This window comes from Canis lupus, chromosome 15 (assembly GCF_003254725.2).
Source record: "Canis lupus dingo isolate Sandy chromosome 15, ASM325472v2, whole genome shotgun sequence".
In the NCBI taxonomy this organism is placed as follows: Eukaryota; Metazoa; Chordata; class Mammalia; order Carnivora; family Canidae; genus Canis; species Canis lupus.
In genome coordinates this window covers 36397161-36421704 of record NC_064257.1, presented here as the reverse complement: position 1 = coordinate 36421704, position 24544 = coordinate 36397161, and the positions used below count along the sequence as shown (strand labels likewise).

General features: G+C 37.9%; 1 protein-coding gene across 13 annotated transcripts in view; it reads right to left on the bottom strand.

The window, feature by feature from the left end:
• Positions 1-24544, bottom strand: part of CFAP54 (cilia and flagella associated protein 54) — a 291046-nt gene that overhangs the window by 117692 nt on the left and 148810 nt on the right. For all 13 annotated transcript variants that reach the window (XR_003133016.3, XR_003133013.3, XR_003133014.3 and 10 more), the window contains 9 exons: positions 21253-21476; positions 21017-21152; positions 17108-17216; positions 9317-9469; positions 6909-7103; positions 4976-5063; positions 4462-4668; positions 2254-2320; positions 309-491 (listed from right to left, as the gene is read on the bottom strand). Coding sequence is in view for 9 of the 13 variants with exons in the window: in XM_025438907.3 (XP_025294692.3) it covers positions 309-491; positions 2254-2320; positions 4462-4668; positions 4976-5063; positions 6909-7103; positions 9317-9469; positions 17108-17216; positions 21017-21152; positions 21253-21476 (1362 nt within the window). In the remaining 4 variants the exon portion in view is untranslated. The remainder of the gene's footprint in view (positions 1-308; positions 492-2253; positions 2321-4461; positions 4669-4975; positions 5064-6908; positions 7104-9316; positions 9470-17107; positions 17217-21016; positions 21153-21252; positions 21477-24544) is intronic.

The following is a 24544-nucleotide window of genomic DNA, read 5'->3' as shown; positions in this document are numbered from 1 at the left end:
GAAATAGTCTAATCAATTTCCCCAACTGTCTCAAGAAGGAAGAAAAAAGGATAAAGTAACAGAGTAAGAAAAGAACAAAATCAAACACACATTAACTTTGTATCCAAAATGTAGTGCAACCAGTGATGTCAAAGATGGAATATTAATTAATATATTTTATCTTGAAGTACAGGTTAAGAATCCTGAATATAGAGTTTAAGAGTTAAACAAGACCAACCAAGAACACATTAGCAAAATTTGAACGCTGGAAGGTATAAGGCAGAAATACCAAAGTGAATTAAGATTTATTGATTTTTCAAGTTACTTACTATTAAATTTTGCTTCGTATAGTGCAGTTCACGTATAATGTAATACAGACTGGCAACTACAGAGCAAATGTCCGCCCTGTATCTGTCTGAGAAGAGCTCAACACCTGGGAGAAGCTGAGTGATTTCATACTGAGCATAGCAACGTTCAGCTTTGGGGTGTGGAAGTGTGGTTCTAAGCAAACCCTGAAAAATGAAAACAGGTGAAATGAAGAGCTATGAGTTGCATTCCCAACACTGAAACAAAGATAAGTATACATATTACTTCCTAAAATGCTTTGTATATGCCTAGAACATCGTATCAATGGTACTTATCATTAATGTTCTCATTATGGTTCCCAATGCTTTCATCACTCAAGATGGGCTTTTTAAATTCCATGGTGGTTGAATACTCTTTATTTTTAGAAGAAATTATCACTATACTATCATTTGTTGGGGTCAATTTTGTGTTGGACACTATTTGTAAATTCTTTATAAACACTACCTCATTTAATCCTCATTTAACCTAACCCTAGAAGGAAGGATTATTACCTCACAAATTACATAACTAGGCTTAAACAATTAATTTATTTGAGGTCACATAGCAAATGGTGGCAGAAAGAAGATTCAAAGTCACATCTATTTAAATGAAAAAAACAAAAAACAAAAACCTGTGTTCTTTCCACTATACCAAACAATAAGCAGAGGAGATCTATTATTTCAGAAGTCTAAATCAAGCAGAGTTAATTCTGAATTTTTAACTGAATTAAGTAAAAAGATGAGTTGTTTAATTTCACCAATATTTCTTAGGTAATTTATATGACCAACATTGTATCTGATGTTGGGAAACAAGATTGATACACAAAACTAAATTTTACATTTAGGAGTGCTTCTGATGTTATCCTAAATAATTAAGTGCATTATAACATTTTTTAATGTATATATCTGAAAAGAATTTTAATCAGATTGTTCTCAAAGTTTTAAGGTACCTACTCTAAAATACTCTGCAATTGTTTACATTTTGAATTTTACAAATCTGCTTTAAAAATCACAAAAAAAAATTTTTAAATAAACCTCAGCAGCTTTTATTTTAGGTGTAGTATTACTAAAAACTACATTCCCATAGTAAGCAAAAATTTAATTTTTAAATTACTTCTTTTCTAAAACATAAACAGCATTATCTTCAAGAGCAAGCAGTATCTGACAGTAAAGAATGCAATATAAGGAGTCAGGTTCAGATTGTCATTCCCTTTACACTCTTGCCTCTTCTACCTCCACTCTTTTAAAGCACAGGCAAGAGGTGCATAGAACATAATAAAACTGAAAAGTCTGGCCTTACATCCAGAAAAGGCTTTCAGAGAGTTTATCTAACCAGATTTAATAAGCTATCAGATACCTCTGATACACAGAACATGAGTGTCCACCCTTCAAAGTAAACAGAACCTTTAGTAGATTGCAAAGGCCACGGCTACATCCCTGTATCTCAAAATGTGTTGTATTTCAGATAAAAGCTCCTTTCTTCAATGAAGTCAAACCAAAATTCTATAAGCTGCCAACAATCTAGTTCTGTAGTCTTCAACTTATTTCTTGCTTTCATTATATGGTATACTTCACGTTGTACAATCAAACAAAACTTTATTTAGAGATGAGGTAACCTGAGGCCACCATATGGAGTCAAACAAACTGGCTTCACATCTCATTAACAACACAGTCCTACTAATGATGAAAGACTCAGTTTCCTTATCTGCAAAACTCCTTCCAGAGTCTGAAGGAGAAAGAGATTCTGCTAAATATTCAAGGTGAAAAAACCACAGGGGTTTAGCCAGTGAAGGAAAGGTGGACTCATGATTTCTCATCAAGGTCTGTGCTATCTTCCTACCTGTGAGATTTATGACTATGATAAACCACTGCACTTCTTTTTCCCCAACTGAATGGTCGCTACTGTAAGAAGATATACATAAAATGTTACCTGAAAGAGTAATGCAGACAAAATGCAACAGTTGGTTCTCTTGTCAACCTCCGAGATCTTGGTAAATCTAAATAAGTATCACAAAAATAAATGGATTCATGGACAATTTTCCAATAATACTTTTATATAAATACATCGCTAGTACAGCTTTTCCAAAATTAAAAGACTTTGTGATTCTAAAAGTGCTATACTCTTATATAAGATCTAGAACATAAAAAAACATAAAAAACAAAATGAAATATCACTGATAATCCTACCACCCAAACATGACTGCTGGTAACATTTTAGCTAATTTCCTTCTAGATTTTTTTCCACTTATAGAATTTTTTAAATTTTCTCTATAGATCATGATACTATGCATGCCTTTGTCCACCATACCCTATAGATAAGCTAAAAATGTACCTGGAGAGGTGAAAGAAACCTGTACCTCTACTCCTTCTACTCCTTCCATACTTTTTAAATTTCTCACATTATTCAAGTCTTTAAAATATCTGTCAGTGCTAAATAGGTATAAGACACTGTGGCAGACTTTCACATATGTCACGTGTTATAGGTTACATGTAGTAGGCTGAATAATGCTTCCCACCTCCTGCCAAAGATATCCATGACCTACTAATCCCTCAAACCTATGAATATATTGCTTTACATGGCAAAAAAAAAAAAAAAGAGAGAGACGGCAGATGTGATTAAAATTAAGGTTAGTTTCAATGTAATCTCAATGGTCCTTATGACAGAAAGGTAGGGGAGTCAGCCAGAAAAAGAGAGGTGAACACAGAAGCAGAGGTCAGGGAGAGAGGAAATGGGAGAGAGAAAGAGGAAGGTAATCCAGACTGTTGATCCTGAAGACAGAAGATGCAGTCATGAGCCAGGAGTACAGGAGGCCTCCAGAAGCTGGAAAACACCAGGAAAGTGATTCTTCCTAGAGCCTTCAGAGGATACCACAGCCCTGTCAATACACTAATTTTAGGACTTCTGACCCCAATAACTGTAAGATAATAAATCTGTGTGTTTTAAGCCACTAATTTTGTGGTAATTAGTTACAGAACTAGGAAACTAATACAGGATATATTATGAGCTAAATTATGCCCGCCCCAATTCATATGTTGGAGTCCTAACCCTCAGTAACCTCAGGATGTGTCTGGACTTGGAGATAGGTCCTTAAAGAAGTAAACAGGTTATAATGAGGTCACTAGGGTGGGCTTTTGTCCAATATGACATATATCCTTATAAGAAGAAGAGATTAGGACATAGACATGCATACAGGGAAGACCACAGAAGGACACAGCAAGGAGACAGCCATCTACAAGCAGGGAAAGGCCTCAAAAGAAACTAACCCTGCCAACACACTGATCTAAGTATTTGAGCCTCCAGAACTATGAGACAATAAATTCCCCCACAAACTGGTCCTTTGTTATGGCAACCCTAGCAAACTAATAGAGTATGTCATGCAATTCTTGCCACCACAGTTTACCAATGAGAACACTGAGGCTCAGAGACAATGAGTAGCGAGCCAAGGGTCCCAGAGTTAGTAGGAGACTCTTGAATTAGGCTCAAGCTGGCCTGCCTCCATACCGATCCCATATCAACTGTTCACTCACTCATTTGTTCATTCCACAAGTAGTTATTAAGTGCCAACTCCATGCCAGACACTTAGGATACACTGGTGAACAAGCAGAGATCTGTGCCCATGTGAGGTCCACACTCTGGGGAATAGGGCTGGGGTGGGGGGTTTTGGGGGCTCTTTTGTCTTTTAGTACATCAAAGCATATTTCTTTTAATAAAAAATCGACAGTATGTACATTATTTAAAAAAAAAAAAAAAGAAAAACCAAGTTAAAATTGTGTGTGTGTGAGAGAGAGAGAGAGAGAGTGTGTGAGAGAGAGTAAAATTGATGGATGCCACCAGGGTAGACTAATAAAGCAGTAGGTACAAAACAGTTCCATGGGAGCTAAAAATGATGACGGATTTGAACTTGCTGAGGTTGAGAACCAGAGGATAGAGTAAAGGGTGGGCAGTGAGGGATTCGTCAGGAAAAACCCATAAGAGGGAGAGGAGATGATCATAGATAATAAGCATCACAAATAAGTAAACTGTCTACTTTTGTATGATATGGACACAGCTAAGAATCCCATGTGTCTGAGGCACGGCACTCTATATGGCACAGGGGGGCACTCCACAAAGGGAAGCTCACTCCATTGCCACACTCACTGTGCTATCTTTGCTGATATGACCGCTCCTTGCAAACATCCCCAAATGCCAACTTTTGACAGAAATTCCTCACTATAATCTTTGGAACCTGGAATTGAATAGCTGCTGGCATTGGTGAACGAGGTACCAAACTCTTTCCACTTATGTAGCACATCTTCTGATTTGAATATTTCATCAAGAGCTTGACACCAACATTTAAAAGCAGCCCTAAAAGAGAAACAGAGCATCAAGCAGCATGTTTTTCAAGATCTATGTCATTAAATCTATCTTCCAAAAGAGAAAACAAGTGCATTAAAGAAGTATTTTAATTAAAATGTGAGAGAATGAATCTATACCATTTGCTGCTTATAACTGTTTCAGGTAACATTTGATGAATAAAATGTAGCAATGGAATATTATCAAAGAACTAAAGTTTACGAAAGACAATATTTTTTTCATAATAATTAAAAATATTTTCAAACAAACTACCCAAAAAAGTTCTCCCTTGTTCTACTGACTTCCACTAAAAATTTACCTTTTCTTTTCAGCAAAGATGAAAAGGCTTCCAAGTTCATGTAATGCCTGAACTTTAAGACTTCTCTGATGGCTGGCTTGGAGAACATCTGTATTTTTAACCAAGTAAAAGAACAAATGTCAGTTCTTAGAAAATATCTTCCTCGTATTCTCAGGAATATTTAAATGGCATCATTCCTTAAATGTGCCAATAAGCAAATTGCAAGTGAATACTGCCTTCACAGTTCTCCTGATAATATACAGAAAGAAAACAAATGATACTCCACCTGAACATGGTGGAGAAAGTGATTGGATCTAAGAGATAGGAAACATGGAGAGAGTGGAATAAGAGTCAGGCAGGTGGAGGTGGAGTAGAAGAGAAATTCAGAAGAAGCACACTATAGAGAAAGGGTGGGGTGTATGTGGAAATGACGTGGGTGGCTGGACTATGGTTTTCTTGGGAGTGTAAAGAAGGAGATAGAAGGAGATAGTGAATTTCTGGTGGAGAAATGTGTACATTATTCTATAACGGATAGGAAGACTTGAAGTGCTTGTTTTTAAGCAGGAATGTGACAAGATCACAGTGTATCAAATTTTTCCTTTACCCAAATGCAAAAACAAGGGGGGGGCAGCCCAGGTGGCTCAACAGTTTAGTGCCTCCTTCAGCCAGGGCCTGATCCTGGAGACCCAGGACTGAGTCCCACATCAGGCACCCTGCACAGAGCCTGCTTCTCCCTCTGCCTATATCTCTGCCTCTCTCTCTCTCTCTCTCTCTGTCTCTCATGAATAAATAAATAAAATCTTAAAAAAAAGCACACCTTTAATAGCATCTAAATTTTGTTTTGTTTTCTGATAAGTGCATAAATTCAGAGATATATAGCAAAAACCAAACCAAACCTAACAGTGGTTTCTAATGAGAACAGTACTGACTCCTACAGGGTATTTTAGAAATCTGAGGAAAGTTTTGTTAGTTGTCACAAGAGGACATCTCCTGGCATTTTGTCGGTGAAGACCAGAGACACTGGATAGCCTGTAACACACAGAATCTCCCCCTACAGTGAAGAAAACAGTGAGAAACCTGTTTACAATTGCCTAAGTCTAATCTCTAACTTCATTTTTTACATATAAATAGGGCATTTTTGTATGTGTTCAAAATTCTCTGAATTTTTCAGAAATGCAACCATTCACTGTAGTGCTTTGTTTTGTACTGCACCTAGATTTATTAGCCATTTTAGAAAAACACCATCACTAAAATTAACAGTGCTGATAGCACTTGCAGCACCGATACAATAAAGCTGTTTCAGGCTGTATTTGTAGCTATGACATTCATGGTGATTCAACACACAGGATATGAGCCTCTAACTGCATCATTATACTTTCTAGTGCCTGAGCATTTAACTGCCACAAATAGATTATTTTATTATAAAACAATATTATTTATCCTTTATGTTATATTTAGGACATTATCTATTGTTTTAAAGAACATGTGTAGAGAGACTATATTAAATATACATTTTTTTCAGGGGGTAAAGGGGATATTACTAAATGTCTGTCACAAAAAAAGGGGGATGTTGGGTCTACAATGCAGATTGAGTATATACTGCTGAATTTGTAGAAGAGCCACATCAAACAGAAGGACAAAGAAAGTGAGATTAGCTAGGGCAGAGCAAAAGAACACAACAGTGACCACTTTCCAACAATTGGTTCACAGATGCACTTAAAGGGTGATGAGCAGAAGAGTGGAAACCTCAGCATGCTGACAGCCCAAGTTGGGAACGTGGAGACTGGGAGAGACTGAAAGTGTTATCCCAACACTGTTCTGGCACTGCCTACAAGATTTTATGCTCAATCTCTTTCATCTGACATTTAAAGGTGGCATTTCAGGCTCAAATGTAAACTCAACATTAATGTCCAAGATGCTACTGAAAATGAATATATAATGAAATGAATCTTACCAATAGTTTTATAATAAGAGGAAATTACAAGTCCCAGTTGAGAATAGGGAAGTTTACTTTTCTCCACTGAACTAAAAACTCTGAAGTGTTCCTGAGAGAGGTTGGGGGGTGTTGGCATATGCATCTCTTCTGTCCCCAGGCAAAATTCCACCTTTCCGGTAGTAAATTTTGAATTGCTTATTCCTCCTCTATCTCCTAAATTCACGGAAAAAAAAAAAAAAAAGAAATTTATTTATTTATTTACTTACTTTTTTTTTAGAGAGAGAGCATGAGAGCAAGTGAGGGGAGTGGCTTGACAGAAGGAAGAGAGAATCTCGAGCAGGCTCCAAGACCAGCATGGAATCTGATGCAGGGCTCCATCACTTAACCCTGAGATCATGACCTGAGCTGAAATCAAGAATTTGACATTTAACCAACTGAGCCACCTAGGCACTCAAAAAAGAAATTTAAAAAGGAGATAGAGGGGAAGCTGATGAGGAGGGGAAAGGTAAAAGAAATGGACAGGAAGAAAAAAGGAAAAATTCTGTGCATAGCTGAGATTTCTTTGCAGTTTGACAGACATTATTTCCTTAAATTTAGTATCTAGTATGATTTCTGAGGAACTCAGGTACATGTGCACGGGCTCTATACCTGTTATTGTGCCAGAAAGTAATGTTGAGGGCAGCCCCAGTGGCGCAGTGGTTTAGCGCCGCCTGCAGCCCGGGGTGTGATCCTGGGGGCCAGGGATCGAGTCCCACATTGGGCTCCCTGCATGGAGCCTGCTTCTCCATCTGCCTGTGACTCTGCCTCTCTCTCTCTCTCTCTCTGAATAAATAAAATCTTTAAAAAAAAAAAAAAAAGAAAGAAAGTAATGTTGAAATAATGCTTTGCTTCTCATGGGGAATTGCTGGACGTTAACATGGTTTGGGTTTGCCTTTTTTTAAGGGCTTCCAACAGTAAGATGTTAGTCTGCCTCTGGGGCAGAGACCTCTGGGATAGAAGCAACACATAGTTAGTTCTGACCTAAGGAGGGAAATGGGAAAGAATTGGTCTCTTCATAAGATCAGAGAACACACAAGAAAAAAAGTAAAACTATTCTAGGGGAAGCACTCAAAAGCTGCAGAGGAAGAGAAGCTAATGTAGAGTTTGAAGTCTGTAGCCTGAGGACTGGGGATAAATTGCTGAGAATATTTTAATACCAGGTGAGATTCAGGGTGAACCAGTGTAATCCACTCTTAGGAATTATATTTGCTTTTTTTGTTCATGCCCTTAACCATTATTTTTTTAACCATTATTAATATATACCATAATTGAAAGAAGTTTATACATAACATAGAAAGCTAATTTAATGTAATGTGGGCCTATAGACAATACAACCAAAAACTATGGGCACAGGCCATAGTAAGTGCTTTTTTTGGGGTGAGTAGGGGCAGCAACAAAAACAAATATAAATATATATATGTATACATACATAAAATTTGTCAGTGATTGTAAAAACAAGATTTGGTCAAATTTCTGAAATACGAGTTCACTGAATACTAGCATCTTAAGTTTACATTTAAATCTGTTTTTAGTAACTATAATTATTTTAAGTCTGTTAATTTAAGTTTATGCTTTAAGCTTATTTTTATTATTCCAATAAATTTGAACAGCAAGAATCACAAACATATATTAGGATTTTAAACAAATTTTTAATAACCCAAACATAAATAAGACAGGATTTTCCCCACCTAAATTTGAGTATATTCTTCCTCTCTGGGGTTACCACTTAACCAACTCAAAAACCTACTTTGATTGAGTTCACAAATCAATAACTGTTGAGAAGGAAAAAAACAAACTAATGTGATGTAACCAATGATAGTGAATATCTTGTTTTAAGCTAAAAGAAATCTCTAAGATCAAAATCTACAGTATTAATAAGAAGTCTTGTTGATGCTTATATTAAAATGCATCTATTTCCTCAACACTGATAAAGTAGGGCTTTGTTAATTGTTAATTAACAATTGTTAATTAACAATTGTTAATTTGTTAATTGTTAATTGTTAATTTGTTAATAGGTTCTAGTTAATTCAGTGAATCAAGTCATCTACTCATGAAAAAATTTTTTAAAAGACTATAGCACATACTTGTGAAGAGATGGGTAAGAATGTAGATGCACAGAGTCCAAAAAAATAACAAATGTTGTTTTTGTGTCTACTCAAGGGAGTATGCTAGTTTCACAGGAAACATAAAAGCAGATGAGTGAGACAGTCCTTGGTTGGAATGAAGTGTGTGAGAGAGGTCATGATCCACTAGACAAGAAGCAGCAAGTGAAGGGCAGCAGGACAGGGAGGTGGGGAAAGGAGGGACCTATGGCAGAATATGGTAGATCCACAGAATAGTGTTCCCCCCATAAATAAAGAGCAAGAGATATAGAGCAAGTATTTTACCTTGTGTCTGGGCAAGTAATAACAAAAGCAATTTTCTGCTGTGTCGGATTGATCTGTTATGATATCTGGATTTTTCCAAGGTCTCTCTAAAACATCTCAAAGTGTCTGTCACGTCCACAGGCACACAGACAAGCTCTTTGGCGTGGCTGTATTCTGAAAGGAAAAAGAAGAGTACTGGAGGATGAAATGCTGCAGTAAGCCAACTAGTAGCAAAAGATTTTCTAATTCAGAGAATTCCTTGGTTCCAAACTAAAGCTGCTAAATTCAAAGCCCCCAGGTCTGCAGCAGGTGTTTCAACGTTCAGATCAAATTTTTGTGGTATATTTGAAAGTTCTTTAAAAAAAGAAAAAAAAATTTAGAAAACTTTTGATTCCTATGAAATGCAAATAACTTTAGATCTTGCCAATTTTCCTCATGAAGCCTCCTACTTTTTCTTTTGCTGATCATAAAAGATGAAATAATCTACCCCTTTTCAGCAGCCTCTTCAAAGCAGAGGTGCCTTGGGAAAGAAACGAAAGTAGGAAACAAAGAAGCTTGGATGGATAAGTGCTCTCTTAAGAGAAGGGAAAGACAGGTTTCTAATATTGGATGATGCAAAGGAAAGGAAGATGAGGCCATAAAAGGGAGCAGAACTAAAAACAGTCCTGAGAAATGGCAGGAAAGAAGAGTTATTGGCAGCGAGTGGCCTCAAGGTTCCCTGGAGAGGAAGTGATGGTCCCTAGCACCAGGCTACAGATTTTCGGCCATACACCGTGAAACAGTCCCGTAAGAAGGAAGAAATACAAGCTTCAGATAATTCAGAAAAAAAAAAAAGCAGGAAAAAATCACAAAGGAATTTCCTTCTTCAACAGGTTGAACAGGTGGATGGCCCCCTACTTGAGAGTAGCATGGCAACCTGCAAGGGAATGGGGGTACAGAGGTTAACAGGCATGCCCCTCTGCCCTCAAGAGGTATGGTCTAGCTAAAGAGATGAAGCATTCAGACCCTGGAGTATTAAACTCACATTAACAGAGAGTTCCTGGTGCCAAAATGAGGGCAAGAGAAATGAGAGATCAGCAACAGGGAGGAAAGGATGCTCAAGAAAGAGAGAAGATATGCTAGCTGTGTCTTGGAGGATAGGGAAGATTTGCTTGGGAAGAAGGAGGCAAGAAGTTTTAGAATAAGAACAGCTGAAACTCAGTGAGTACTTATACTACTTATACTACACCAGGAACTATTCTATATAATTTACTGTAACAAACTCATCAAATCCTAAAAACAATATAAAAGGTATGTACTGTTCGTTATATCCTCGTTTTACAGATGAGGAGAAGAAGGCATAGAGAAGTCTGGTAGTTTCTCTGAAGTCACAGAACCAGTTTTGTACAAGGAGAGGCATAGAAGCAGGAGTCAGGGTGGTGACTCGGGGTGCAGTGAGATGACATGGCCACCCCCACTGAACAAAGAGGGCTTCCCAGAGACCTGAAGCCCCTCACCCCTTAGAAAGTTGCCTTCATCCTTTCTAAGAGGAAGCACAGGAAGAGGAAGGGTTTTGAGCAGGTAGACACAACGCAAGCAGTATTTTAGGAAGAGCTAGCAGACTGCAACAGACAGAGGGTGGTGGCTGAGAGTCCACAAGACTGATACTGTGATTTGAACTCAACTAGGATGATAGAAATGGGAATAAGAAAAGGATGCAGGGAATGTTCCAATGTTGGAAGAGACAAAAAAAAAAAAAGTGGTTATTTGGCTATGTGGCAAAGAATTACCTCTTCCCTGTCCTTTCTAGGCCAATGATCTTGCTTCCCATCTCACTGGGAAAAAAATCCAAGCAATCCAAAGGATCTTCTACAAACCCCCACCAGTGGTTCATGTTGTTCTAGAACATTCTTCCCTCAGATATTCTTATGTCTCACTCACTCAGCTCCTTAGGTTATTGCTTAACCTTAGGCACTTAACCTATTCCTAAGATTATTGCTTAACAGTTAATTTCTCAGGAGGCCTTCCTTGATCACTGTATTTAAATCAGTGATCCTGATTTCCCTATTTCTCTTTTCTCCATTGCACTCATTATCTTCTGACATATTATGTGTTGTTTGTTTATTGATTGTCTCCTGCCACTAGACTGCAAGTTCCACGAGGGCAGGGATTTTGGTCCATTTTGTCTGCTGCTATCAACCCAGACCTATAATAGTGCCTATTAAGTGGTATGTGCTCAATAAATATTTGTTAAATGAATGAATGACAAGTTTTCAAAGCTAAATGGCTGGGATAAACATCATTAATAATCACTTACATAGATCTTAATCTCAGTTAATTCTCACAGCACCTCCCCAACTAGTAGAGGTGAATATTACTCACATTTTAAAAGGGAGGAAAAGTGAACTTGGGCACATTAACTCACTTTAAACCCTTATAAGACACAAAAGACAACCAGTGTTCAAGTCCAGTACTTTTCCCTAATAGTTTGCCAGAGGGCATCAAATCTTGGGTAACTGGCAGTGATCTAGATTCAGGCCTGCTAATTTAAGTACAGAAACCTTTGAGAATAGGACAGAAATAAGCCTAAGAAAAGATAATTAGAGAAGAAGCCTGGGGTCCTTATGAGCTGAGGGACGTCCCGATGGAATAAATGGCACAGTTACATTCTATGGCCATAGAGAAAACATCTTTCAATCTACCTCAAAGCAAACTGAAATGTCTAGAAATACTGGAGGCTCTAGTCAAACCAGATACATGGCCACATTGAGAACCATTTGCCCCCCTGGCAAGCTCACTCTTGACACACTTGCCTATCACACATTTAAGATAATCAAATATTTAGCTGACAGAAGCTCTTACTAACTTCCCAGGGGCTCTCTTCTACCCTACCAATTTCATTGTCCTGTCCACTATCTTGCTCCCTCAATTCCCCTCTTATCTCCTCTACCCATGCACAGTCCTGCATGATCCAGACAAAGAGACAAGGCATGCTCCGACTCCTCCCACCACTACCCTTATGCATAATGCCCTAGAGATGATATGGATTCTGCTCTGTTTTTGTTTTTCCTACAAGAATTCATGAGCTTGGATTTTTATCTTTTTCTCCTTAAATAGTGAGATCCGGGAAAGAAGCAAAGAAAGCAAAGGAAAAGGCAGAAGCTGGAGCCCCTCACCTATCAATATTTTAAAGATAATCGGTTACCTTCTCTAGTCCCTAACTTTCCAATCTCTGCTAAAATTGGGATGATAATATTTATCTCCAAGGGTTATTGTTTTAACCTGTGTGTGAAGTGTCAGGCATAGTGCCTATCAGGGAGTAAACATCCAATAGATATAACATATTGGCTGTTAGTCATGTATTTAAAAAAAAAAAAAAATATATATATATATATATATATATATATATATATATTAAGCACTTAACAGTATTAGGTGCTATGCTAGACACTGAAGAGATAACAAAACAGATACACACCTTGCTCTCATGGAGATTTCACTCTGGAATAAAAATTCACAAAGGCAAGCTTGTATTTGGGGGTAATCAGAAGGATAGGAGGGACAGAAGATGTTTGTAGTCTTTAAAATGTGAGGTCTGAATACAATCAACCTGCTACTTTGTATCAAATATCCCCTTATAAATTATTCCTCCTTGTTTTTTTCATAAACTGTATTTCACTTTGTTGTTTTTTGTTGTTGTTGTTCTTTCCTTTTTTTCAAACTCTAGAAAACCTTTTTTTCTTGTAATCCAACTAGGGTTCTGCCAGTGATTTTGTGACTATCACACGAGGCAGAGGCCCGTCCTTACTTCTCTGTCTCAAGAGGGAGCTTCTCTCTGAAATTGCTGCTATCTATACAATTGGTCACATCAATCCAAAAGCCCATGAGATTCAATAAGAAAACACACCTGCCAAAGGTTGAAAATTTGAAAATTCCAATATACTGGAAGACTGAAGAACCCTATCAGAGATAACTTAAATACTGATAAGGTCAAAACTCGAGACACAGATTCTAGACAGAATGCAAAAGTAGCTACAATAAAAGACATATTCATAGTTCTCTCCCCTGTGAAGCTTATCAAGCAGGCAAGTTACTCATCCATACAAAAAATAATCTGTAAAGTGAGGTATTCTCACTTCTCTACATCCTACAGAGACTATACCAAAATACATATGCATTATTAAATAGTTAGAGGGAGAATAGAATGTTGTTAAATAATGAGAACATCAAGTGTTCATAGGCACTGGAGCATTACAATATCTGTTCTGAAGAATTAAACGTATCAAGCATTACCGCCCAATGCTGTTACGCCAAAAGAAAATCTATGATGTTCTAAAGAAGCAATCTGGTGTGGAAACCAGCAAGAGTTCACTTGGTCTTTCAAAAGTATTGTAAACATGTCATGATAATACACATAAGACCCATCATGCTTATAAACATGTTAATGATCTGAGTTCAGTACACTGAAAAAAATTCACCATCCTAAAAGTTTGCCAAATAAGCCCAAAAGCATGGGCCAAAAGATGCTCCTAGTCACAGAGGTCCTAGAGTCTAATAAAGAGCTGTAAATCAGATGCCAAGATTTTAATGATACTGGCTTAAAACTTATAATTAGAATGCAGGATATCTAAAAACTACCATACTTATCACAGTAAGTCAAGAATAAAGTATCTGTCTCCCCATGACCACTGATGTATAGCAAAATTTTTCTGATTGCTATCAGTTTAAAGGAAAGACTAACTTGCAAGAGGACAAATGGTGAACGGGTCAGGTAGTTTAGTGGAGCACATACAGGCCAAGCAATCAGACAGACTAGAGTTTGAATCATGGTTTTACTACTTACTAGTAACATTTAATTTTCTCATCTGTAATGTAAGCATAATAATTCTACCTCCTAAAATTGTAAGAATTTAAAAAGCTAATGGTTATAATGTGCTAAATATAGGGCCTGGCCCAATTCATTATTACTGCCATTACAATATTTTTTAGATTTTATCCATTCAAATATTCCTGCTATAGTCATTGCTCAAACTGACTATAACTCCACCACCATGAGAATCAACCCAAATAATCATGGTAGCCTGACCCTACGTACCTTCCTTTCTGTCCCACCACCAACCATCTTGCCTTTCCAAATGTAGCTTTAACAACAACCTGCCGAAGTGCTTTTCTGACATGTTACATCCACTATCTATAAGACCAGTGGTCACACAGGTCTAGGATTTTGCTAGGCATGTTTTTCTTATCCCTTAGGTGCTAGTCAACATTTTTGATAATAAGCATTTGTGACGTTTTCTCACATTTGTTGCCCATCATTTTTAGGATGGAAGGGATAATATAAATCACATTCTGAGCTAGAGATCCCAAATCGAGAGATCTCCAGAGGTTTGACAGATATGATCAAGAAAAGAAGAACATAACCAGGATGAATCACACTCTTATTAGAACTCCACTGTTTAACGAATAAGAGAGGATAATTTATCACTAATGGAGAACTCACAAGCTCATGGTCACCAACTCCCTCAAATGGAGCCTCTACCACTGCTCTGAAGCCCTTCTATCTTCCCTCTATTTCCCTCAGGGGCCAGGCGACTCTTTCACATTCCTTCTGAAATCTTCTACTTTAGTAACCTTGGCTAGGCTCTTAAACCCTTGCTTTATTAAGAAAATCTTTAGTACCCAATGAGAATACCTTCAACTTCTGCCCTATAAAATTCCTGTGTTTGGGTCCATTCTCCCCTTCCCTTCTGCCCTCACCTCTCAGTATGGCCCCTCTAGAGGATAAATTCATGTTCTCCTTTCTACCTTGGAAACAATCATGGAAGCTTGTGTCAAGATGGAGGTTCCATCAACCTATGATGAGCAGCAGCTCAATATTCAACCTCATCAAACACAGTAGCGTGAGCAAAAAACCAGACTTTCCCTTGTGTGGAAGCGATGAGATTTGGGGATTGTTTATTACTACTGTATAGCATAGCCCATTTTGAATGATACAGCTTCCAAAGTGAGCCTGTCCTCAGGTCTATACTCCATATAACTCTCCCGAGCGACCTCATGCAAGAAAACCCCCTGATTTCAACCACCACCAATGTACTGATGATGAAAATGTAAATCTCTGAATGCCTGACTGGTCTATCTAGCCATATACTGAATAGTTCTACTCAGTAATCACCCTGGCACCTCAAACTCACTAATTCCAAAGTAACTTTCTCTGATCTGCTCCTCCCTTCAGTTTTCCTGTGGAGTGAAGACATCACATCCATCTGGCCACCCAAGTCAGGAACGAAGGCAACCTGGACTCCTCCCATCCTCGTCTAAGCAGTATAGAACACAATCCTCTGGACTTCTTCAGGCTTTCTCTCATGTCGGTCTCCTCCCATGTTATCCTCACCTAAGTCCAGAGCCTTATCACATCCTCCTCCTCCTCAGGAGGAGCCACCCTTCTGCTTCCATGAGCTATGCTTTCAGTTGGTTCCCAACACGGCTGCATAAGGTTCTTTCCAGAGCGCAAATATGATCATTTCACTTTCCTTCTTTAAATCCTTGTATCTAGCTCTTTTTAGCCCTCCAGATAAATTTGCTTTTCTATATCCCACCTTCTAAGGCCCACCTGCCAATCTTTCTAACCTCAGCTTTGTCTTTTCCTTTTTAATGAGCTCCACCAAATTGCACAGTCTTCTCAGCAGCAATGCTGTTAACTACCACTGCTTACAGTGGAAGCAGCAGGGGTAGTCCTAACATGACAGTTCTTATTCTATACTATCATCTCTGGTTTACTTACCAGTCTCTTTCAATGGGTTGTAAATTCTAGGATAACAAATCTTTAGTCTCACTAAATCTTTAGTGTCTTTGTGGTCTCAGTATCCAGTACAGCACTTAACACTCAGTAGACACTCCATAAATGTTTGCCAAATGACTGAGTGGCCGCCTGTCTCAATAAATGAATAAATGATTACACACATACATACATAAAATCAAGAGATAAATGAAAGAATCCTAAGGAAAAATTTGCATTCCTTCCCTATGCCAGAAACAGAGGCACATGGCAAGTGCAACTAAGAGAAAGCATTATTTCCATTTTCATTTGATTCTATTGCTTCATTCCCACAAACTGCACTGCCAAAAGTCTCCAACAGGGCTTCTTGGCTAAAAGCAAAGGAGTCATGACATTCCCTCATCTTCTCCTGTGCTCTGGTGAAAAGACCTACAACGCAATCATGATAGAGCCAATAGGAGAACAATCTACACTCATTATGGAAATGGGAGTTTGTTTGTTTGGATTTTTTTTGAAGATTTTATTTATTTATTCATGAGAGACAGAAAAAGAAAAGCAGAGACATAGGCCAAGGGAGATGCAGACTCCCTGCAGGGAGCCTGATGCAGCACTCAATCTCAGGACCTGAGGGTCACGACCTGCCCCGAAGGCAGATGCTCAACCAATGAGCCACCCAGGTGCCCCAGGAATGGGAGTTTTTATGGGAGTCAAGACAGAGCTCCAAAAAGAATAGCAACAGATCAATTTGATGACTTCCCAAGTGAGATAAAAACAGGGAGAAATGTACAAGATAGTCTATTCCATGCTTATTTTTCAAATAATTTTCTTTTCTCCTTTTCTTTCTCTAATTTACAGATTAAACTAATAAGCACATGTGTTTTAATTCCCCTTATGCGACATTTATAGCAAAATAAGATGATAAATATCAAATGGATTAGTTTCAGTCCAATAAGCCTGCAAAAGAGATTTTGCAAACATTTTAATTATGGAAGAGCTGACATGCAGAACACAACGGCAAACCTTGCTTTAAAAAAGCTGCATGCTAAAATGGTTCCAACCTGAATAGATCAACTTTTTCAGGAAGTCTGTGCAGTTTTCTGTATCTGTCACTTCACTGGTTGAAGGATTAATCTTGAGCTGCTTCCCAATGAAATTTCGGCAGGTTATCTTAAAAAGGAAAAGGAAAACAAATATTACTTAATAAGGTATTTATGCCTGAAAATTTGGTTTACTTAAAATGTTTATCTTATTTTCACTTGTCAAAAAAAAAAAAGAAATACAAAAGGACACTACAAATAAAAGCTAGCAGAATAACACTTGATCATGATAAGTTTCAGGGAAAAAAGGAGCCACATAACTTTTTATATTTCTTTTGTTCAGCACAGCTGGAAGAGCATTAGGCAAATTATGTAGAGCAATTAGAATATGATTTTCTGATATTCTGTAAATCCACTAGTCTAAATATATCTTCCATTATGCAAGCTGAAACATATCTAAAATATAGGCTTCTTTTCCAGTGGCTGATTTTTCTACCCTACTCATAATGAATGCAATTTAAACTTCCCTGGTGAAGTTTGTCAAAACTAACTTCCTCTGTAGTATTTTAAAACTTTATTTTCTAACAGACACTTTGGTCCTAAAATTGTAAAATATCTGAAATCAGAAAAATTTTAGACAAAAGGAAATTCTTTTAAAAGGCCCAAGAACCAGGACACCTGGGTGGCTCAGTCAGTTAGGCAACGGACTCTTGATTTCAGCTTGGGCATGATCTCAGGGTTCTGAGATCAAGCCCCACATCAGGCTCTGTGCTGAGCATGGAACCTACATGAGATTCTCTCTCCCTCTCCCTCTGCCCCTCCTCTGCTCACAGGCACACCTGCTCACTCTCTCTCTCCCAAAAAAAAAAAGAAAGTCTAAGAACCTTTTTTGTCTCTCCATTCCTACTCCTTGAACTAACCTATTTCTCAAAATACAACCTCTTTGAATCTATGTCTGATGTAGATGCTGCTTCTTTATTGTCCCTTGTAGGTACTTGCACAATTAGATGTAAGCAATCTAATAAACTGCAAATTCCTTCCTTTCTATGGCCTAACAAGGCCCTAATTGACCTAGTCCTTCCCATCTCCCAGTTTCATTAAATAAATCTTAATTGAACACCTATTATGTGTCAGTCACTACTCCAAGCTCAAGGATAATATAGTGAACAAAGTAAAGTTCCTATTCTTATGGAACTTATTCTAGAGAAAGTAGAAATACAATGAACAAAATAGAGGAGTACATTAGAGAGTATACTGAAGAGCTATAAGTGCTGTAGAGAGAAATGGAGCAAACAGGTACATAATTTTATGTAGGCTAGTGAGACCAGTCCTCACACAGAAAGTGACATTTAGCAAAGACTAGAAAAAAGTGAGGAAAAATCAGCGTGGATATTTGGTGGGGAGGAGCGTCCTAAGCAGGGGAGCAGCAAATGGAGGATCCCAAGGCAGGAACATCTTAAAGAACAGAGCAGCTGAAACCTGCAGGGCATTAACAGGAGATGAGTCACCGGAGATCATGGGGAATGTGTGGTGCATTAAGGCCTTGATAAAGATGTTCACTTTATCTCTGAAGCAGGTGGGAAGCTGCTGTAGGCTTTAAAGAGGAGGAATGACATGATCTGACTTAGGGTTTTCAAGGGTCATCCTACCTGCTGTATAAGGAACAGATTATAGGCTGGAGGCAGGGATTCAGGGAGATTGGAAGCAAGAAGACTAATTAGGAAGTCACTGCATGAATCTCAGCAAATATAACAGGGGCTGGGATCAGAGTAGATGTGGTGGAGGTAGTGTTAAGTGGACGGGTTCCGAATACATTTTTTTTTAAGATTTTTATGTATTTATTAAGACACAGAAAGAGAGAGAGAGGGAGGCAGAGGGAGAAGGGGCTCCACACTGGGAGCCCAACGTGGGACTTGATCTCGGTCTCCAGGATCACACCCCTGGCTGTAGGCAGCACTAAACCGCTGTGCCACTGGGACTGCCCCCGAATACATTTTGAAGGTAGAAGCTTTGATAACCAATTTGAAGTGGAGTAATGAAAGCACAAGAGGAGTCTGGGATGTCTCCAAGGTGTCTGGCCTGAGCAATCTGGAGAACAGTATTGTCATCAGTTGAAGTGGGGAAGACTTGTCAGAACAGATCTGAGATATACTAAATTTCAGAAGTGTATTAAACATCTAAGAGATCATGTTGATTAGGCAGTATGGTTAGGCAACTTGGTTAGGCTGACCTATGAGGACAAAAAGAAGGGAAGTATCCATTTTGAATGCACACAGCTATTCAAACCCTAATCTAGCTGTGGCTATGAAGGGATTTTGCAGATAATAATTAAAGTCCCTAATAAATATGCCTTAAGCTAGAGATTATTTTCAGTGGGCCTGACCTAAGCAGGTGAGTCCCCAATGTGCTGGAGGAGTTCAGACTCCAAACAGCATCCAGGTCTACTGACTGAATCATCCCTCACTGACCGCCTAAGGGTAATAGCTTCTGGCCATACCTGTAAGGTTCATTCCTGCTCATGATCCTGACTGACCACCTTATGATTTTGGACTTGCCTGGCCAGCCTCCATAATCACATAAGCCAATTCTTAGCAATTAATCTTGATGGATGAGAGAGATAATAGATCTTACTAGTTCTGCTTCTCTGAACCCTGACTGATACAGGGAATATGTCAACACAGAATTCAGGAGAAAGGTCTAGACTGGAGCTAGAATTTCAAGAGTCATTATCATAAAGATGATACTTAGAACCACAGACTGAAAGAGCTCACCAAGGGAGAGTATGTGGATAAAGAAGACAGGAAGATTTAACATTATGACATTGGGGAGAAGAGGAAGAAGCAAAGCCCCCTCTTTTCACACTCTCCCCTGTCTGTGACATTCCAGACACATAGGCCTTCTCCTTGTCTCCGGGCCTTTGCCCTTGTTCTTCCCTTGGGCTAGAAGGCTCTTTCTTATGAATGGCTGGCCATTTCTCATCAAAGGTTACTGTTTTCAAGAGTCATTCCAGATTTTCACCTTCCATCCCACCTATCTCTAACCCACTGACCCAGTTTATTCTCTTCAGAGAACTCATGATGATCATAAATCTTTTTATGCATCTGTTTACAGGTTTATTTTCTGGCCCTACCTCTACCCCTGCAAAATTAAACTCCAGAAAGCAAGAACTCACACTGTATTCTCATTGCGTGGAAAATGCAGGAGGCTAGACTATGCAAGGGCTATAAGGAACCTCTGTGAGAAGATAAATGGAGCCCTCACCGTGTGGCCACAACTCCACAAGCACACAGACTGGTGTGGGAGGCAGGACTAGATTTCAGGCCTCACCTACACTGGGAGCCCTAGGGAAGGACACAAATGTGTAACAGTATGCTATGACTCTGGGATTACACAGTCAGGTAGTCGATACACATTTATTAAATTAACAAATGAAAGAATTTACTTCTCTTTCCACCACCTAACTCAAAGCTGTATCATGACTTTTGGGTCCTTAGACATTTACTTTCATGAACCCACACATCCATAAAAAATATTAAAAATTATATCATAGGACGATGTTGGCATAAATACAAATATAGTTAATTTTAACATAAAAATTCAAATATTTTCTTTGACCTAAAAGTTAATTTTTTTCTTCACATTAAAAAAAATGAAACATTCAGTGGGCCTCTGAAAGTACTGTGGCTCTAGACTATGTCTAATGAATACATCAGTGCTGGTCTGAAGGTAAGTTTCCTATGTACAAGGGCTTAATTTTCGTTAACCCTGTATCTGGAAAATATTGGCACATATCAGGTTTTCAGGAATGTTTGTTGATTTGAATGATAAATGTCTAAGTGAAAATAATATTTCTCTGATCTCTACATCTTTGTATTTTATATATCCACTCATCAGAAATTACATCTGCATAGGTAATACAGCCAAACTCACCTTCTCTTTGTATTCAGCCTCATATCTTGCACAAGGTTGTTGGGTAATATCTGGGCCATTGAACTTGGATATTCTTAGAAGCAGCTGACGCTGGGCATACACCAGGAGTGGTGTCACTTGCTCTGTGTATCTCTCACTAGAGAGGGGTAGAAATACATTAAAAAACAGACATTAGTGAAAACACATTTTTTAAACGAGAGCTCGTCACCTTTAATTGCCCTTACAGCAATACTTACTGTGAAATTGTGTTGAATTGGATGGCAAGTGATACCAGTGTTTCCCATTTTTCCACTTGATATAAAAGTTCCAGAGATTTCAACACAAAGTCATGGATCCATTTCAAACCAACCACATTTACATCATCCAAATGGTACTCAAAATTAAGGCTAGAACCACCATTATCATTTTTAATATTTCCATAGCAGCTTGGAACACTGAACTCTCCGTTTTCTTCAATAACCTACAAGTAGCACACGGGGAAAAATGTGCATTTTCAGATTTTACTACACGTTTTTTCTGAAAACTGAAGGTGATTATTTTTAACAGGAAAAGAACTGAAGATAAGAAAATTATATGTTTTTATTATGCAAAGCAAAGCCTGAATATTGCAATTCAACAGAACTTTCTATGATGATGGAAATGTGCTATGTGTGTGTTGCTTGATATAGTAGCCACTAAGCATGTGTGGATACTAGAGCTAATTTCATTTAATTTTAATTTAGCTTAACTTCAAATAGCCACATATGACTAGTCATTACCATGTTAGCACAAACTGAGGTCTATACTTCTGGTACACAGTCACTATCTGTATTAAACCAATAAGATAAAGTTTTGAAGAACAGGTTTAGTATACACAAATAATTACAATTCCATAATATATTGGTTACATTCATCAGGTTGCAAAGGTTAAACCTATGGAGAAGGAAATCTCCTGGAAAACTCTATTTTTCCCTAAGTTAAAGAGGTACCATGTAACTAATGTATTCATTTCCCATGAGTCCCTGATGCACTTGTGTGTACCCTTAGAAATTCTTGAGGCAAATAAAACTCCTTAAATCCACCTATAAGCCAGGTTGCAGCCCAGGAAATAGTTGGGTAACTCAAGACCAGCCTCTCTTAAGCTGATGTTACTAGTAAGGGTAATCCACACATAGGGGAGGGAAGATATCAACAAAAGTAGAAGGCATATATCCCTAACAAGATTCATGGTCCTTAAGGTTGGAAGAAATCTAGGAAGTCATCTGTCTGTGCAATGTAAAATGCATGCCTCAAGTCAGTCTTGGGTAGGTGTGAATAACAGGTGTGCCATATGTGACCTATGTGAATTAGCCTCCTTAGCACGGTTGCTGGCACATGGGACATACTCAGTAAAGGGTAGTTTCCATTTTATTGATGTTATGAGCTCCATCCCACTACCCACTGATTTTATAGTAAGATTTCCAGCAGCACAAAGCTGCATAAGGGGTTATCTCCATTTCCTTGACCTCAGGATTCCAAGTGGAGGCACTCTTGACCATTACTCTTGGTGAGTGTGGAAAAAGTAAAGCCACTCAGCTTTTCCCAGGTGACTGCTATGCCAGAGCCTGCCTGCCAACAAGATGACATTCTTTTTTTTTTTAATTTTATTTATTTATGATAGTCACAGAGAGAGAGAGAGAGAGAGGCAGAGACACAGGCAGAGGGAGAAGCAGGCTCCATGCACCGGGAGCCCGACGTGGGATTCAATTCCGGGTCTCCAGGATCGCGCCCTGGGCCAAAGGCAGGTGCCAAACCGCTGTGCCACCCAGGGATCCTGACACATTCTTTTTTCATTCAGATATGAGTACATTTCCTGAGTACAGCTGAAATAACTTTCCTGGGCCATCCATGAAGAAGAAGGGTATCTACTATCAGTTTTTTTTCCCCCAATTTTTTGTTAAAGAAACCAGGTTGTTTATCTTGTAGAGTTTTGAAATTAGGAAGTTCCTATAGGCTGTGTTTTTATTGATGCATCATCCCCATAGTTTCATTCCAAATGTTTCTGTCCCTTGGATTTTCTGTAAATTGTTGGTTAGATTTAAACACTTGCTCTGATTCCAGGTTGATTTATTTTTTTCCAACAAGTACATATACTTCACTGGTGCTGTTCATCCTCCCATGAATTCATAAAGAATTACAAAATCCTCATATTCTAATTTTAACATCATTTCTTCATTTATTACCTGGAAATTCTATAAAGAAAAATTTTTCATCACGGGCTGTTAACTGTTTGGGTCTCCTCAAATATAGTTCACATAGAAAAACATAATCAGCCTTTTTTTTTTTTTTTTAACACCAAGGAGTCCTACTTCTTCCAGTGGGAAATGGTTTTTAAAGAACACATCTGGGTGCTAAGGATTGTCATTTCTTTGAATTCTTTGAATTGTTTTGATACCTTTGTAACATATTGACCATACATAGGAGTATATTTTAAGATTATTTATTTTACTGATATATTTCTCTCTTTATGCCAATATCATAGTCTTCCAATTACTACAGCATTGATAAGCCCTGAGTTCTCCGAATTTGTACTTTTTAAAGATTTTTCTTGGCCACTCACATTTCTTTGCATTTGCTTATAAGTTTTAAAATGAACTGTCAATTTACACCGAAAAAAATGTCTTTTGGAATTTTCATTAGGATTTCATTGAATCAACAGACCAAATTAGAAATGATATCCTAGCAATATAAAGTCTTTTCATTCATGAACATGATCTTTGTGTCTATTTAGATCTTCTTTAATTTTTCCTGCAATGTGTTATAATATTCAATATAAAAATCCTACACAGATTTCATTAGCTATATTCCTAGAAATTTGATGTTTTGAATGATATTTTTAAAATTTCATTTCCTAGTTGTTTTCTGTTAGTACAAAGAAATACAATTTATTTTTTTAATTGACTTTATGTGCTGCTATTTTGTTTATTAATTCTAGTAGTTGTTTTATAGAGTACTAAAGAGTTAGAATTTTCTATGTAAAAACTCATATTATTCCTTTTCAATCTGCATGCCTTTGGTTTCTTTGTCTGCCTTACTGCACTTGTCAGGATCTCTGGCATGATATTGAGCAAAAGTGGTATGAGCAGACATCTTTGCTTTGTTCCCAATCTTAGAGGGAAGCTCACAATATTTCACCATTAAGTATGATGTTAACAGTAGATACTACTTTTTATCAGGTATTCCTAGTTTGCTGAGAGTCTTTAATATCAATGGCATTGTTTTTGTTTTGCTTCCAACTGTATTAGTCTCTTTTTATTCTTTTAATAATCTCTTCCAGAGTCAACTATTTCTGTTTATAGGTGATGAAATGTATAATGATCCACTTCACATTTGGCACTCTATGAATATGGTCTTTTCCTTTACTTCAACTTAGAATTAAGACTTGCCATTCTTATTCTTTTTGCTTATACACCAGTTCCAAAAGTAGTTTTCCCTGTAGAAGTTACCTGAAGCTCGTCTCATTCTTTCTATTTGTGGTCTACAAGCAGGCTTTATCCTCTCCAGTAACAC